General features: G+C 35.3%; 1 protein-coding gene across 4 annotated transcripts in view; it reads right to left on the reverse strand.

Annotated features, from left to right (window-relative positions):
- Positions 1-13,797, reverse strand: part of LOC148946107 (phosphatidylinositol 4,5-bisphosphate 5-phosphatase A-like) — a 49,280-nt gene that overhangs the window by 13,321 nt on the left and 22,162 nt on the right. For all 4 annotated transcript variants that reach the window (XM_089098108.1, XM_089098106.1, XM_089098107.1 and 1 more), the window contains exons 6-8: positions 9,117-9,344; positions 7,179-7,332; positions 2,137-2,280 (exon numbers count right to left, since the gene is read on the reverse strand). In XM_089098108.1, coding sequence (XP_088954234.1) covers positions 2,137-2,280; positions 7,179-7,332; positions 9,117-9,344 — 526 coding nt within the window. The remainder of the gene's footprint in view (positions 1-2,136; positions 2,281-7,178; positions 7,333-9,116; positions 9,345-13,797) is intronic.

Genomic DNA, 13,797 nt, shown 5'->3' on the forward strand with positions numbered 1-13,797 from the left:
AAAATGGATTTCACACAAACATAATAAAAAAAAAAATCCTGCAAAACCAGAGTCTTTGAGACTAACCGTAAATATTGTAAGCTTATACTAACAGATGTACATTCCAAGAATTTTCTATTTAGAAAAGGACGAATTGCACCTAATTGAGCTCTGAAGCGCAATAAGCAAATAATTAATAGCAATAAGTTTCAATAAGTGCTTCTGAAAGCAATTCAGTAATTGCAATAGGCCATTGAACGCTAAAAATTCAAGAAATCGATTGCAAACAGCTTATTCAACACATGGATTGCTCATCCTTCTGGACTTCTATGCCGTTAACTTCAGTTTGATTGTAATTGTGCACAATATTATGTCATCATAAAGAATTCACGTCATCACATAGGATTTTCTTAAAAACAACCATTGTAGTTTATCAGATAAGAGTTTCTTTCGTCACCTTTTATGTTATTTTCTGATATGTATCAACTGTTTTAATTGTACATTTTTTCTTTCAATGATCTCCTCCAAAGCATATACGACCACCCTTTCTATAAGAACCTTATAACTTACAACCCTTGCCCTGAGAGCTGTAGGGGGGAGGGGTTGTCTTCCTCACAGACATAATTTCCGAACCTTAAACTACGATGAACAAAATTGGTATCTCCAAATTTTGATAGGATGTGTTAAGGTAAATGATGAGCGTGGAGCGAGGGGGAGGGGCTGCTGCTCTCAAATTAATTTCTCTTAAAAACGGCACTCTAACTTCCAATTTCAAATTAAATGGGCCCCATCTGAAGTTTATACGACCACCCATTCCATAAAAACCTTATATTACCCCAGGGCATGACTTAGAACCCGAGGCATTGTGATACGTTCTTTGGACTATTTTGAGCAAAATCGCTATTTCACAATTTTAATCAGATTCGTTTAGTGAAGAGGGGTCGTCTGAGGGGGAGAGGAGCTAGCTGTGCTCCATTACTTTTGACTCTTAAAAGGGGCACTAGAGCTTTTGATTACCAATCCAATGAGCCCCCAGGCTCTGGGGGTTTGTTTCAACCCCAAAGCCTTGTTATTTGATATTTAGACTATTTTGAATAAAATGGCTATCTAGAAATTTCTATTAGATGCATTTCGGGACAATACGACGTGTGTGTCTGTGTGTGGGAGGGTGTTAGATGTCCTCCGATCACTAACTCTTAAAAAGGGCACTGGAGTTTCTGATTACCAATCCAATAAGCCCCCTCCATGCCCGACCACAACCTTATATGCCCCAGGGCATAACTTACAACCATTGCCCTGAGGGCTGGGGGTGGGCTGTCATCCTCAAATACATAATTTCCGGACCTTTTAACTACGTTGAACAAAATGGCTATCTCAAAATTTTGATTGGAATTTTTTGGGGAAATGATGGTCGTGCAGGGGGGCATTTGCCCTCCAATCACTTTGGACTATCAGAAAGGGCACTAGCCCTTTCAATTTCCAATAGAATGAGACCTATTTCAAGTTTCTACGACAACGATTTCTATAAAAACCTTATATGCCCCCAGGGCAGAACTTACAAGCCTTGCCCTGAGGTTATTTGTTACAAGCCTTGCCCGTTAGAAATTTGTTTGAAACTAAAAAACATTGATAATAGGTTTCAGATGCAAGTTCTTCATTTGTTTTTCTTTATTTTTCTTTGTTTATCGCACTCTCATCCCTTTTTGTTATTTTCAACTATATTTTAGCTGTTCAGTCTAGTTTCTTTCGTTGACAAAGGCTTCAGGCCTGAAATTGAGACATTCGGGCATTTTTTTTTTTTTTTTTGGTTTCTTTTTTGCTGTCTGGATTTAAAAATTTTACTGTTAAATATCTATCTATATATTTTCACTTGATTTACAAAGATAAGCAGAGCAAAAATACCTTTAGTGATATATCTACCATTATGGCAAAATAGAACCCGAAAGTGCCGACTGTGCCATTAAGATCAATATACGATGAGAAGGTATTAATAAGAAAAATATTTGATAGAACAAAGTTGGACTACTTTGCTATAATAAAAAAGAGAATAATAAGAATAATAAAATAGTAGAATAAGTAAAATAGTAAGAAAAGTAAAATAGTGAAAAAGCAAAAAATAATAATAAAATAGTAAGTTAAAAATGAGAGTAAACTAACGCGATAAAGCCCAATCCAGTCCCAAGCAGACTTGGGGAAATGTTTAGATATAGTAACAACAGCTTCTCCTGGACGATCCAATTGCCAACCGTCTATAATCTTAAACATTGCAGCCGCTTTGGACTTTTCAGCATAGTGCGGTACCTAAAAATAGAATAAAACTAAATGTGCCTAAATCCACTTCTGACAGAATTTGAGCTACTTTTCTACAGATAACATCCATTTTACATTCATTGTGCTATAATAATTATGCTGCGAATTTAATTTAATTATATAATTTGTGAACTCAAATATGCATTGAATTGTCTATTAGTTATTAAATTGTGTATTAAACATTAAAGTGCTAATCAAATACTAAAAGTCAAATATTCTGTATTAAATATCGAACTGTGTGTTAAATATTATGCAATAAATAAGTTGTGAATTTAATGTGTCTTGTAATCCAATAATTAATCAACAATTATGGTGCTTTATAATGTACTTTGGTGGGGAGAACAAGTTTGCCTTGAAGTAAGGTTAGGCTTTAATTCTGATTTTAACATCGAGCTTTTATTCTTTTTTGGGGTTGTTTTGGGCCATTCCTTTAAGAAACATAATCAAATCATGTCTTTCTAAAAAAATAAATTTTTCTAAAAGCAGTATCACGTGAATATATTTATTAATTAAGATTCTAATGAGTATTTTAAGCTTTTTCTTTCTTCTTTGTACTCTGTTTTCGTACTATATAAATAGAGTCTAAATTGAAACGTTACATAACATCAGATTTGGTATACCAATTCGCATTTAAGCAAGAAAAAATTCTAACTTTATCAAAGAGAAAGAAGATATCATGGGATATCAATACATAGCGGCTTCTCAACAGAAATTAGCCTAATAGAAACCCAAAAGAAACTACAAGAAAGAAGCTATGTGAGAACTAAATCGCAAAATACAATGTAAAAACGCAAAAGACATCAATAAAAAGACACACACCACAAACAATAAGACAATAAGTCTCCAAGAAACAAGCTTTATGAGAATTTAAACGCAAAAGACACAAGTAAAATGGAATACACCACAGACAAGTTTCCACAATTAAAGAGGCTCATCAGCGAATCATATTATACCTATAACGGCAAGTCATATGGAATGCAATAAGATGCCTGAGTCATCTTGAAGGTGCCACTCATTTAGTTTATTCAAAGAATAGTTAAAAACTTTTTGGCTTCGTACACTTTTTATGTTTTGTTTTCTTTGTTTTTGGTTCACTTTTTTTGTGTAGGATTGGTTGGATTAATATAATTTTTTAGTCTATATAGCCTTTTTCTTCTATTTGTTTTTTTCTTGTGAGTAATGTTACAATTTTTAGAATATTTTTTTATTTTTGATTTAGTGATTTAATGAATTGTATGGCTTCCCCTCTTTTACAGGCCTAGGAGCCTTTGGGAGATTAGTACCCTGTATTAATAGTATGATTAACTAATAATGAACAAATCTTTTCTTCTTACTTTATATATCTGAGAATTTCAGAATTTTGCAAAAAAAAAGTTCCTAAAAAAAAAAACCAACAACCGTTCTATCTAAAACTGATTCAAGGGTAGTAGATTAAACATGTCATACATCCATATAAGTATAGTAAAGTTTTTACCATGTCTAAACACATTAAAAATGAGTTTTTTCAAACAAGATCGTTGTGAAGCTGGAGATAAATTACTGAAGAATATGAATAAAATACCTAGTACCTAGCAGTTTTAGGAAAACTTTAATTAAACCCTCAATAAGAATGGTAATAAGAGTGAGGGGGGTAGTTTGTTTGGTAGGAGGCAAATTATTTGTTATGATAATACTTTTTAGACTTAGAGATGCTGTGGATAAAGTTTTAAGAAAAGAACAGTGTGGTTTTAGGAAGAGTAGAGGATACGTCGACCAAATTCCATCTTAGATTAATAACTTAGAAGCACCTCAATCATGAAACGCCTTTAGTCCTCAGTTTTGCAGATTATAAGCAAGCGTTTGATTCAACCGATAGAAGAGGTTTAGGGAAAGTCTTATCCTTGTATGGCATGCCGGATAAATACATCAGTAATTAATACTATGTACGAAAAAAACATTGCTGCGATTAAGGTGTTAAATAAGGTTAAAAGCTGATTTCGTATTGAATCAGGGGTTAAGCAGAGTTGCATTCTATCCCCATTTATGTGGCTCATTTTGATGGACTTCCTCCAAAAGAACACGGCAAAGGCTACGAGAGAGCATGGAATCAAATAGGAAGGTAAAACTCTCCTAGACTTACATTATGCCGATGATTTGAGTGACGACCTAGATGCAAATGTTAACAAAATGATTTTGATGGGTTTTTTTATGTAGGTAGTATTATCAGTAAAGACGGTCGATGCAGTGAAGATGTTAAAAGTAGAATAGTCAAGGCCCAGGGAGTTTTTTCTTTCGCAGTTGAAAAAAAATTTGGGAGAATATGAAGATAAGTCTGCGGACCGTAATTAGAATATTTGAATCTACAAGGATGGCAGTGGTCAAGTATGATTCTGAAACATGGGCGCTCCAAAATACGGAGCAGGATTTATTAGTTGCTTTCCAAAGGAGCTGTCTACAGAAATTTTTTTTGGCACCCTTCCGAGTGAACGTATTTTAAACAGTAGGTTATACGAAAAATGTATTCTATCAAGTGTTCTACGGCTGGAATGAGAGAAAGGTTGAGATGGCTAGGAAACGTGCTGCGGATGAAGGATGAAAGACTGCCAAAGATCGTCCTTTTTGGCCAACCATCTAAGGGAAAGCGAAAAGCAGGTTGTCCCCAAAAATGGGTGGGAGCAGGTCGAAAGGAAAGTTTAATGGAAATTGGAACTTCTTGGGAGGGTGTAAAGAGGAGGGCTTTAAATAGATTGGGATGGAGTAGGACCATGCAGAGCAGCGTTTGCCTCAGGTGGCTTTGTGTTGCAATGAGATGTTAGTAGTAGTAGCAGTAGTATTATCCACTTATGGCTGCCTCCAAAAAGCTACAATCTAACCTAAGCGTATTTTCAATTCACCTTTTTTCGGGCTTCATACGGATTACCACCACATTTCCTGAGGTTAAGTGTAATGCAATAGACTATCCCTTATCTTACAGAAACTTTCATCTATTGTAATGGCAAATAAATAATACAATTTGTTATTATCCAGAAAGTTAACTGCCAATTTTAGCAGCATCAAACAGTTCGTGATAACGAACTGTAAGTAAGGAGCAACTCGGCCCAATAGTAACCAAACTCTAAAATTTGGAAAGATAGCAACAGATTCATCAAAAGAATTAGCTTTTCATGCTGATCCCAAATATAATAAAATTCATAAAGTTTCATGTTAACTAAGTTTAAAAGTTTAAATGTAACCTAAGTATAAATTCATTAAGTTTTAAAATTTGCCTGATTTCTTAAGAAGGAGGAAACACCCCCACAGAGCCAAGCGATCTTAATCAAAATCACTCTCAATTGAGCATATCAGATAACCCAACTGTAGAGGTTTCAAGCTCGTGTCTATAAAAAAAATGAAGAATTTTGTATTTTTTGTCAGAATAAAGATTAGGGATATGTGTTGATTTTTTTTCTTTTTTTATTTTCCCAGTTGTGATCGGATAGAACCAATAGTTCTATAAGATCAGAAGAGAGCTCATTCAAACAAACCAAAAGTTGCAGTGCCCTTACTAAGTAACCAAAAATATTGGATTGCAATATTTGCCACCCTCCCATGCTCCTTTTTTCCCCAAAGATATTCGATTCAAACTTTGAGATAGCCATTTGATTCAGCAGAGTTGAAAGGACCAATATCTATCCCTTTGGGGATGACATGACCCTTCATAGTCACTTGGGAAAGGGTTGTAAGTTATGCAATCTGTCCACTGTTCACATATAGTATTTATTATTGGGAAATATAGATTTCTATTTTTTTGGGGGGGGGGGAGGGGGTTTCCCACGGGGAGAATTTTCCATGGAAAGAAAAGTTTCCAGGAAAAAATTTCTACAAGGGGGGAGGGAAATAGTTTTCCTGGCATGATTTAAGATGATCAGAAATTACTCCGTATATGAGGGGGGCTGACCCTAACTCAACCCTCTTTACGCTTAAGTCTGACTTTTTGTCATAATCCTTTAAGAATGACTCCTGAAATTTAAGAGCCGTTGAATTTGAATGAAAAGTATTTACAAACTTTAAGACTTTGAAAGAGGGGAGAGTTATATCAGATTTCACCGGCCGTTCATTCTATCTTGCGGTAAAGATAATCCTAAAATTACATGTTAAAAAACAAACAACGAGTGTCCTTTGGTCCTTTTATCTTCTTTTAAGCTGAGAGCCTCTTGAGGTCCTTTTGTTTACCTTCTCTTTACCTCAAGATCCTTTTATCTTTTAATTTATAAGGTCCTTTGATATATACCTTTTAGGGTAATTTATCTTTTTTTTAAGTCAAGAGCCTCTTAATCTAAAATCGATTCTCATCTACACTTATCTAATTTCACTTAGTTCAGTCTTTCCTTTGCTTTACCTATATTAAACATATTGCTAGAGTAAGTTTTTATCCTTATTAAACAATATCGAACTGTAATATAGACTGCTATTGTTAATACCTAAAATGAAGTGTTTCAATTAAACAGAGTATTTTTAAAGCATAATAATTTCACAATTAATCCGTAGTCACTAAACTTTTCTCTAACACAAGTTGTGTGTATCTGTTTTTGTCCCGTTCCCCACATAGATATTTGTCCCGTTCCGCTCATAGATTTTTTGTCCCGTTCCGCTCATATATATTTTGTCCCGTTCCGCTCTTGACCCAAAAGCAGAATCACCCATCTAGGGGCCCTGATTGATAGGGGTTGCCTCACTAGATTTTTGAGAAATATCTTTTTTGTATCTTCATTTAAAAATTGAAAAAAAAATCCTTGCCCCTCCCTATCCCCCCTTTATATTTTGTGGAAGTATTCAAGTTCAAGCATGTAAAAGAGACTCGAAAATTCTAAGTCTTAGGTGGGGGGAGTGGCAATAATCCTGATTGGCTAAATCTATGTGTAGATACGTACCGCTACAGAAAACGTTGCAACCACCGGTTTGTGGTCGGATTGAGTATAGTTTTTCAGAGCCCTGTAAGAGTGCTGCTTCAAAGACAATTTTTGACCCTCGAATTCCCATGGAGCCACACGGGATAAAATTCGATCTGTCCAAGCTGGTCGTCGCCTAGAAAGAATAACCGCATCTTAAAAAAGAGAAAGAGATGTAAGGAGAAACAGAAGGCATAGAGATCACGAGAAAAAGATAACCAGCTAAAATATGTAATTATAATTTGTATAAAATTTAGGTGTGTTTGAATTCGTGATCTTTCTTTATATTTAGAAACTGTGCTAGGTTCATTGTCATGCTAGACCATCCATAGTTGATTCACCATTCCATGATCTTTTTTTTTTTTTCTTTCCTTTTTTTTTGTTTGGTGTTGTTTAATTGGTCCTTGATTAATAGAGCTTCGCTTTTTACCTCAATCTGATCTAGACTTCAACAAAGATTGTAAATTCAACAAAGATTGTACGCTAAAGGGGATGCTATAAGAGATGGATCCTTGGGAGGGTAAACCAAAATTGGCATAGCAATGTGTGATGTAAAGAAACGAAGGAATTAGTTTCGAAGTTCAACCCCACGTTGACTAAACGCCTTTGTCGATTTCAAGGGTTTGAAATATGAACGGTTATTAAAATTATTACAGGGATTAGGAACTTTAGGAATGATCAGTGTCAAATTGGAAGGGCTAATTCCCCACTTTACCAAAGATGTCAGGCTGGAGACATTTTATAAATTGGATTTGAAGCTGGATTTTTTTTTATTTTTATTTTTTATATTTGTCCAAGTAATGGCCCTTCTAGTCTAAGCTTCGAATATGTCTGACGAGTCCGTTGTGATTTATAATAATAGCATAGCCTACACTCAAGCATCTTTCGAGAAAAGATATTTCAGGATGTAAAAGATTCTTCTTTTTCTTGACCTAATTTTATAAATACGTCACTTTTTTCTCGACTTGATTCTTTACTTTACTTGCCTTAGCCAGTTTTAATGTAATTTCTGTTAAATATAATTTTATTAGACTACTTGAGTTGAACTTTTTTGGTCTATTTTTCAATTCTGTCTCAAACAGTCCTCATTTTTTATAGGTCAAAGTTTTATGCTTCATAAAATTCGAAAAATGATTGGAACAGTCATAGCCATTATGCTTGGCTTAGCTTCTAAAGAGGTACAACCTGCTGGAGGTTCAAAAATTATTCAACAAAGAATAATTGTTTTATTACTACAGTATTTCAGGAAATGACAGCAAAATAACAGCTTGTTGCCATAGAAATCTTATTTTTAATTTCTACTTACAAACTGCAAATACCAAACACCTTTGAAGTGTTATTATAACTTCAACATTGCTTTACTAGTGTCATTGAAGTAAACATAATAAAACAGAAAATATTTTTTTAATGGTAATAAAAAAAAAGAAAAAAAAGAAAACAGAGATATTAGGCAAACACTGTCAGCTCGATTCTGAATACTGTTTGCGTTTAAAAATTCTAACCCATTTATCTCGATAATCTTCCAGAGAATTTATCCTCCTTTCCTTGTTTCTCGTGTTTGTTTTCACGTCCATGAATGATTTTCCGTTAACAGCGGAATATTACTCAGTAATACTTTATTAGACTAGCCAAAGAACCGATCGGACGGCAGGCACAAAAAGGAAGAAAAAAACAGTAGCGTATAGTCTTTTGTGGGAACCACAGAAAAACTATATTTTGCCCCTTCTCCTAAACAAGAAATTGTATGTCCCCTTACCCCCTAAAAAAAATCTGAAAAACAATTTAATTCCCCCCCCCCAATTCCCCACTGTGAGACAGTAAAGGGTATGTTACCTAGTGATAATCATTCCACCTTACATGATTGGCTAGGCGTTATGGGCACTTACCAATTATGTAAAGTAAGATAATAATCTTACTTACTTTAGATCGTACTCATTTGAGCCTACTCTATATTTATACGTAGGTGGGAAATGTGGCTCCATCTCCGTCATCAATGCGAAAGCTTGTCCCGTTTTCATGGCCTTGGATAACTCATCATGCTCAAACGCTGTTGACAACTCCTTCTGTTTGACCAAGTCAATTATTTCTTGCGTGTCTAGTGTTCCAGGTTCCAATCGGAAGTTAAAGTCACCAAACCAAAATGTGTAGCTAAAAGATAGTGGTCTTAGAACAATCCATAAAATTAAAATTGCAGTGCTAGGCGTAAAAGACACTTCAATTGTTGGTAAAACCCGGCACAAAGAAGTCCATTGAACTCCATTGAAAACCCGAGAACTCCATTGAAAACCCGTAAACAATAAAACCCGGCACATCAATATATACCTCCCCCTCTCCCCGCAAGGCTCTATGGCCGGGAATGCAAGCAGTAAAAGCCTTTTCATTAGCCATGGAGCGTAAAATTATTAGGTTGTCTTGTATACCAGATGCACAAAAGACCCACCAAAAAATTAGGCCAAGGAGGTGGGGAAAGAGATCGATTCTCAAAATTTCATTTACGGGAGGAATTCACTTGCTTTATGGTGATTTTTTAATTATCTTTGTGAGAATTTTTAAGCAAAAAAAAAAAATATTCACAAAAAGCGAGCAAGTATACATTTCAAACTGGCAAATTTAAAAAATCTGCACATTTCCTATTCCAAAGAAGAAAAGACACTTTAGCAATTACCAAAATATCACGTTTTTTGGTAGCATGTTAAGAATTTGGTTTGTAAAACGAATGTCCTTCGGGAGGAGCCCCCCCCCCAGGTGGGTTATTAAAGTCATCCCCTCCAGTGGGTATGCTGTTGGATACACCTTTTCAGCTGAACTATGAAGATAATAAAAACATAAAATACACATTAGAAAACATGAAAAGATATTAAAAAAAAAAACTGAGCATGTATAAGTAAGTGCGTGGGATAGATAGATTCAGTAGGCTCATTTTTTGCTGCTAAGCTTTTACTTCTCTTACATATTCATTCTAGTTCGGTCATTCTGGTTTTCGTTTTTTGCTTGATCAAAGTGCTGCGATCTTAGAGCTCGCTTATCCCGGTCAAGGTGGTCAAATCTAAATTCTTTCTATTCAATACGACACCGAACAGAGAACTTTGAAGATATTCTCATCGAAGTCCTTAGATCACTGACCAGAACCGAATAAACTTTGATTCAATAAAAAAAAAAAATGGTCCAAGAAGTAAGATTAGAGTCTCAGATTGAATTGAAGTTATCAAGTATTTTGCAGTAGATTGCATACATAGGTTGCATCAAGACATGGCTAATTGTAGAAAGAGAAAAGCCAAAACAGATAGTCCAAGTAATTGAGAGGCAAGTGTTTATATCGCTGGGGCACGGGTAAATGACAGAATTAAGCATGACTCTCTTATTAGACAATTATATGTTTGTTAGTTTTTGGAAAGGCATATTTGCAAAGATTCTCAGGTATGTTGACCAAGAATTCAAAATTGACACAAGACTGTTAGATTGCCTATAATGAGAGGCAAACAAGGCACGCCCGCCAATGGTCTTAAGAAGTTTGCCGAAGATCTCGGATATACAGCCAGACGGTATAAAAGTAAAATACTATATAGGCATGTTAAGAAATTGAGAGAAAACAGTCAATCTGGACGTGTCCCAGGCAAAAATATCACAATTAGTGATAAAGAAAGAGTTAAAGAGAGATAGACAGAACATTTTGGGAATATGCTAAACCGTGATAGTTACTAGAACAGATATAAAAGAGAATGAAAAAGTTTGTGACACTTTGGATGTGAAGGAAGATTTATTTTCAGAGGAAAAATTGGTAACAGTACTAAAAGGATTGTAAAATGGTGGGGTGCTAGGGGCTGATAGTGTGGTAAATGAGTTTTTTAGATATAGTGGTTAGAGATACGTTACTGAAGATTATGAATATGATTTTTTTTAAGGAGAAGTTTCTAGCAATTTTTAGGAAAACTCTAATTAAACCCCTCTAAAAGAAAGGTGTTAAGAGTGAGTGTAGTAATTATTGAGGCATTAGCCTGGTTTCAGTAGGAAGCAAATTACTTAGTATGATGATACTTTTTAGACTTAGAGAGGCGGTAGATAAAGCTTTAAGAGAGGAACAGAGTAGGTTTAAGAGGGGTAAAGGATGTATCAACCAAATTTTCACTCCTAGATTGATAATTGAGAAGTGCCTGAATCATCAAACGCCTTCAGTCCTCAGTTGTATAGATTACAAGCAAGCGTTTGTTTCAGCTGATAGAAGAACTTTAGTGAAGGTCATATCCTTATTTGGTACACCAGATAAACATATTACAGTTATTAGTGCTATGTACGAGAATAATATTAGTGCGGATAAGGTAGGAAATGAGGTTAGTAGTTGGTTTCGTAATATACCAGGAGTTAAGCAGGGTTGCGTTCTATCCCCAAGCATGCATCATATTTATGGGCTTTGTCCTAAGGAGCACAGCAAAGATAATGGGAGAAAACGGAATCAAATGGGAAAGCAAAACTCTCCGACTTAAATTAGGCTGATGATTTAAGCATCCTAGATGAAAATTTTAGCAAAATGAATGAACTTTTAGAGGTTTTGCTAGTTCAGGGTGCAACAATAGTTTTAAAAATTAATGTTAAGGAGACCAAGTCGCTGAGACTAGGAATAAGTGAAGGTGATATGGTGACTTTGGGTAACGAGAAGATCGATCAAGTGGACAGCTACGCTTATCTAGGTGGTATTATTAGTAAAGACAGTGGATGCAGTGAAGAAGTTATAAATAGAATAGCCAAGGCCCAGGGTACTTTTTTTGCATTTGAAAAAAGTTTGGAAGAATTGGAAGAATTTGGTGCATCTCAAACAGCAAGCTGTAATGAAAATGGGGTTCAATCCCTCTTTCTAGGGCTATGATGAGGTACCAGACTGACTGACCGTATCTCAAACAGTAAGCTGTAAGGAAAATGTGGTTCAATTCCGCTTTCTATGGCTATAATGAGAGAAAGGTTGAGATGGCTATAATACGTTCTGCGGATGGAGGATGACAGACTAGTATTATTAATAAAGACAGTGGATGCAGTGAAGAAGTTATAAATAGAATAGCCAAGGACCAGGGTACTTTTTTTGCATTTGAAAAAAGTTTGGAAGAATTGGAAGAATTTGGTGCATCTCAAACAGCAAGCTGTAATGAAAATGGGGTTCAATCCCTCTTTCTAGGGCCATGATGAGGTATCAGACTAACTGACCGTATCTCAAACAGCAAGCTGTACGAAAAATGTGCTTCAATGCCGCTTTCTAGGGCTATAATGAGAGAAAGGTTGAGATGGCTAGAATACGTTCTGCGGATGGAGGATGACAGACTGCAAAAGATTGTCCTTTCCGGCCAACCGTCTAGGGCCAAACAAAAAACAAGTCGTCCCCGAATAGGGTGGGAGGATGTCACAAGGAAAGGCTTATGGGAAATGGGTACTTCCTGGGAGAGTGTAAAGAGGGAAGCTTCGAAATGATTAGGGTGGGGGAAGAGCGTCCGTAGCTATGTTGGTCTTAGGCGGCTTGATGCTGCAGTGAGTTGTTAATAGTAGTAGTAGTAGTAGACACAAGATACTAACAGATTCATTAGCCAAAAAGCCAAAAACTGGTTCCAATTCAAAACCTCTTAAGAAGGAGTACTAGTTTGACGTCACTGATCATTTCTGTCACTTGGTCAAAATAATTAATTATAATTTATTATTTATTATCTAAAACAGAATTTATTATTTTGGTACAGAAGGCAATTAGCACTATTCTTAAAAGCTACTAAATTAATAGATTATTTAAAAGCAAAAAGTTATAATATTATCAATAAAATAATTAACATGTCAATATCAATGAGCTTCAATCACAATTCTTGTCGGCAGAAATGGAGGAAAAGGTCCACAATCATCGAATTTCGTCAGGAACTCTGCTCTGAAAAGCTAAAAGTATCTTTTTTGTTTCTTTTTAAGGAAAGTTATTTTTAAGAACGGCAAGAAGTATCACAGAAGATCACCCGGAACAGTGGGACATCCGGAAAAAGATCATTAACCTAGAAAAATTTCTAGGTTGAAAGTTGCCATAATATATGCATTAACCGACTAACAGTGGCCCTTTCCAAGTTTGAAAACAGCCACTTAAGTTCCGAGTTTTTGGGCAAAGCATAAACAAAACGGATTTCATTTCCAATAAGTTGACTTTAAAGCAAACTACTTTTGATGTAGTATTTAAGGGTGGAATTGAGTTATTTATGTATTTACTGGACATCCATCATTCAAATAACACGATAAGACGGAGTGGAGGAAACAGAAAAGAAGAAAAAAAAACAGAACAAAACAAAACACGTGAACAAGAAACCAATTACTGCACTAACTCTTGTCATAACAACGACACTGAACAATAAAATATGAATTAGAAACGAATTTAAATATTACTACTCTAAATATGGTCATGCAAAGACATAAACAAATACTAAACACTATTGAGCTAAAGCATAATAGTGTTCAGAGCATGAACACTATTGAATTAGTTGTGAAGAATTTTCAGTTACATTTGGCCATTAATTTAATAAGTGTACGATCAGGGTCAGCGAGTTTAAATTTTCTGATCAACGGAGAATTCCGATGCGAGGCGGCAACCGAA

The sequence above is a fragment of the Artemia sp. Qi Xiang Cuo genome, chromosome 12 (genome assembly GCF_049724085.1).
Source record: "Artemia sp. Qi Xiang Cuo chromosome 12, ASM4972408v1, whole genome shotgun sequence".
In the NCBI taxonomy this organism is placed as follows: Eukaryota; Metazoa; Arthropoda; class Branchiopoda; order Anostraca; family Artemiidae; genus Artemia; species Artemia sp. Qi Xiang Cuo.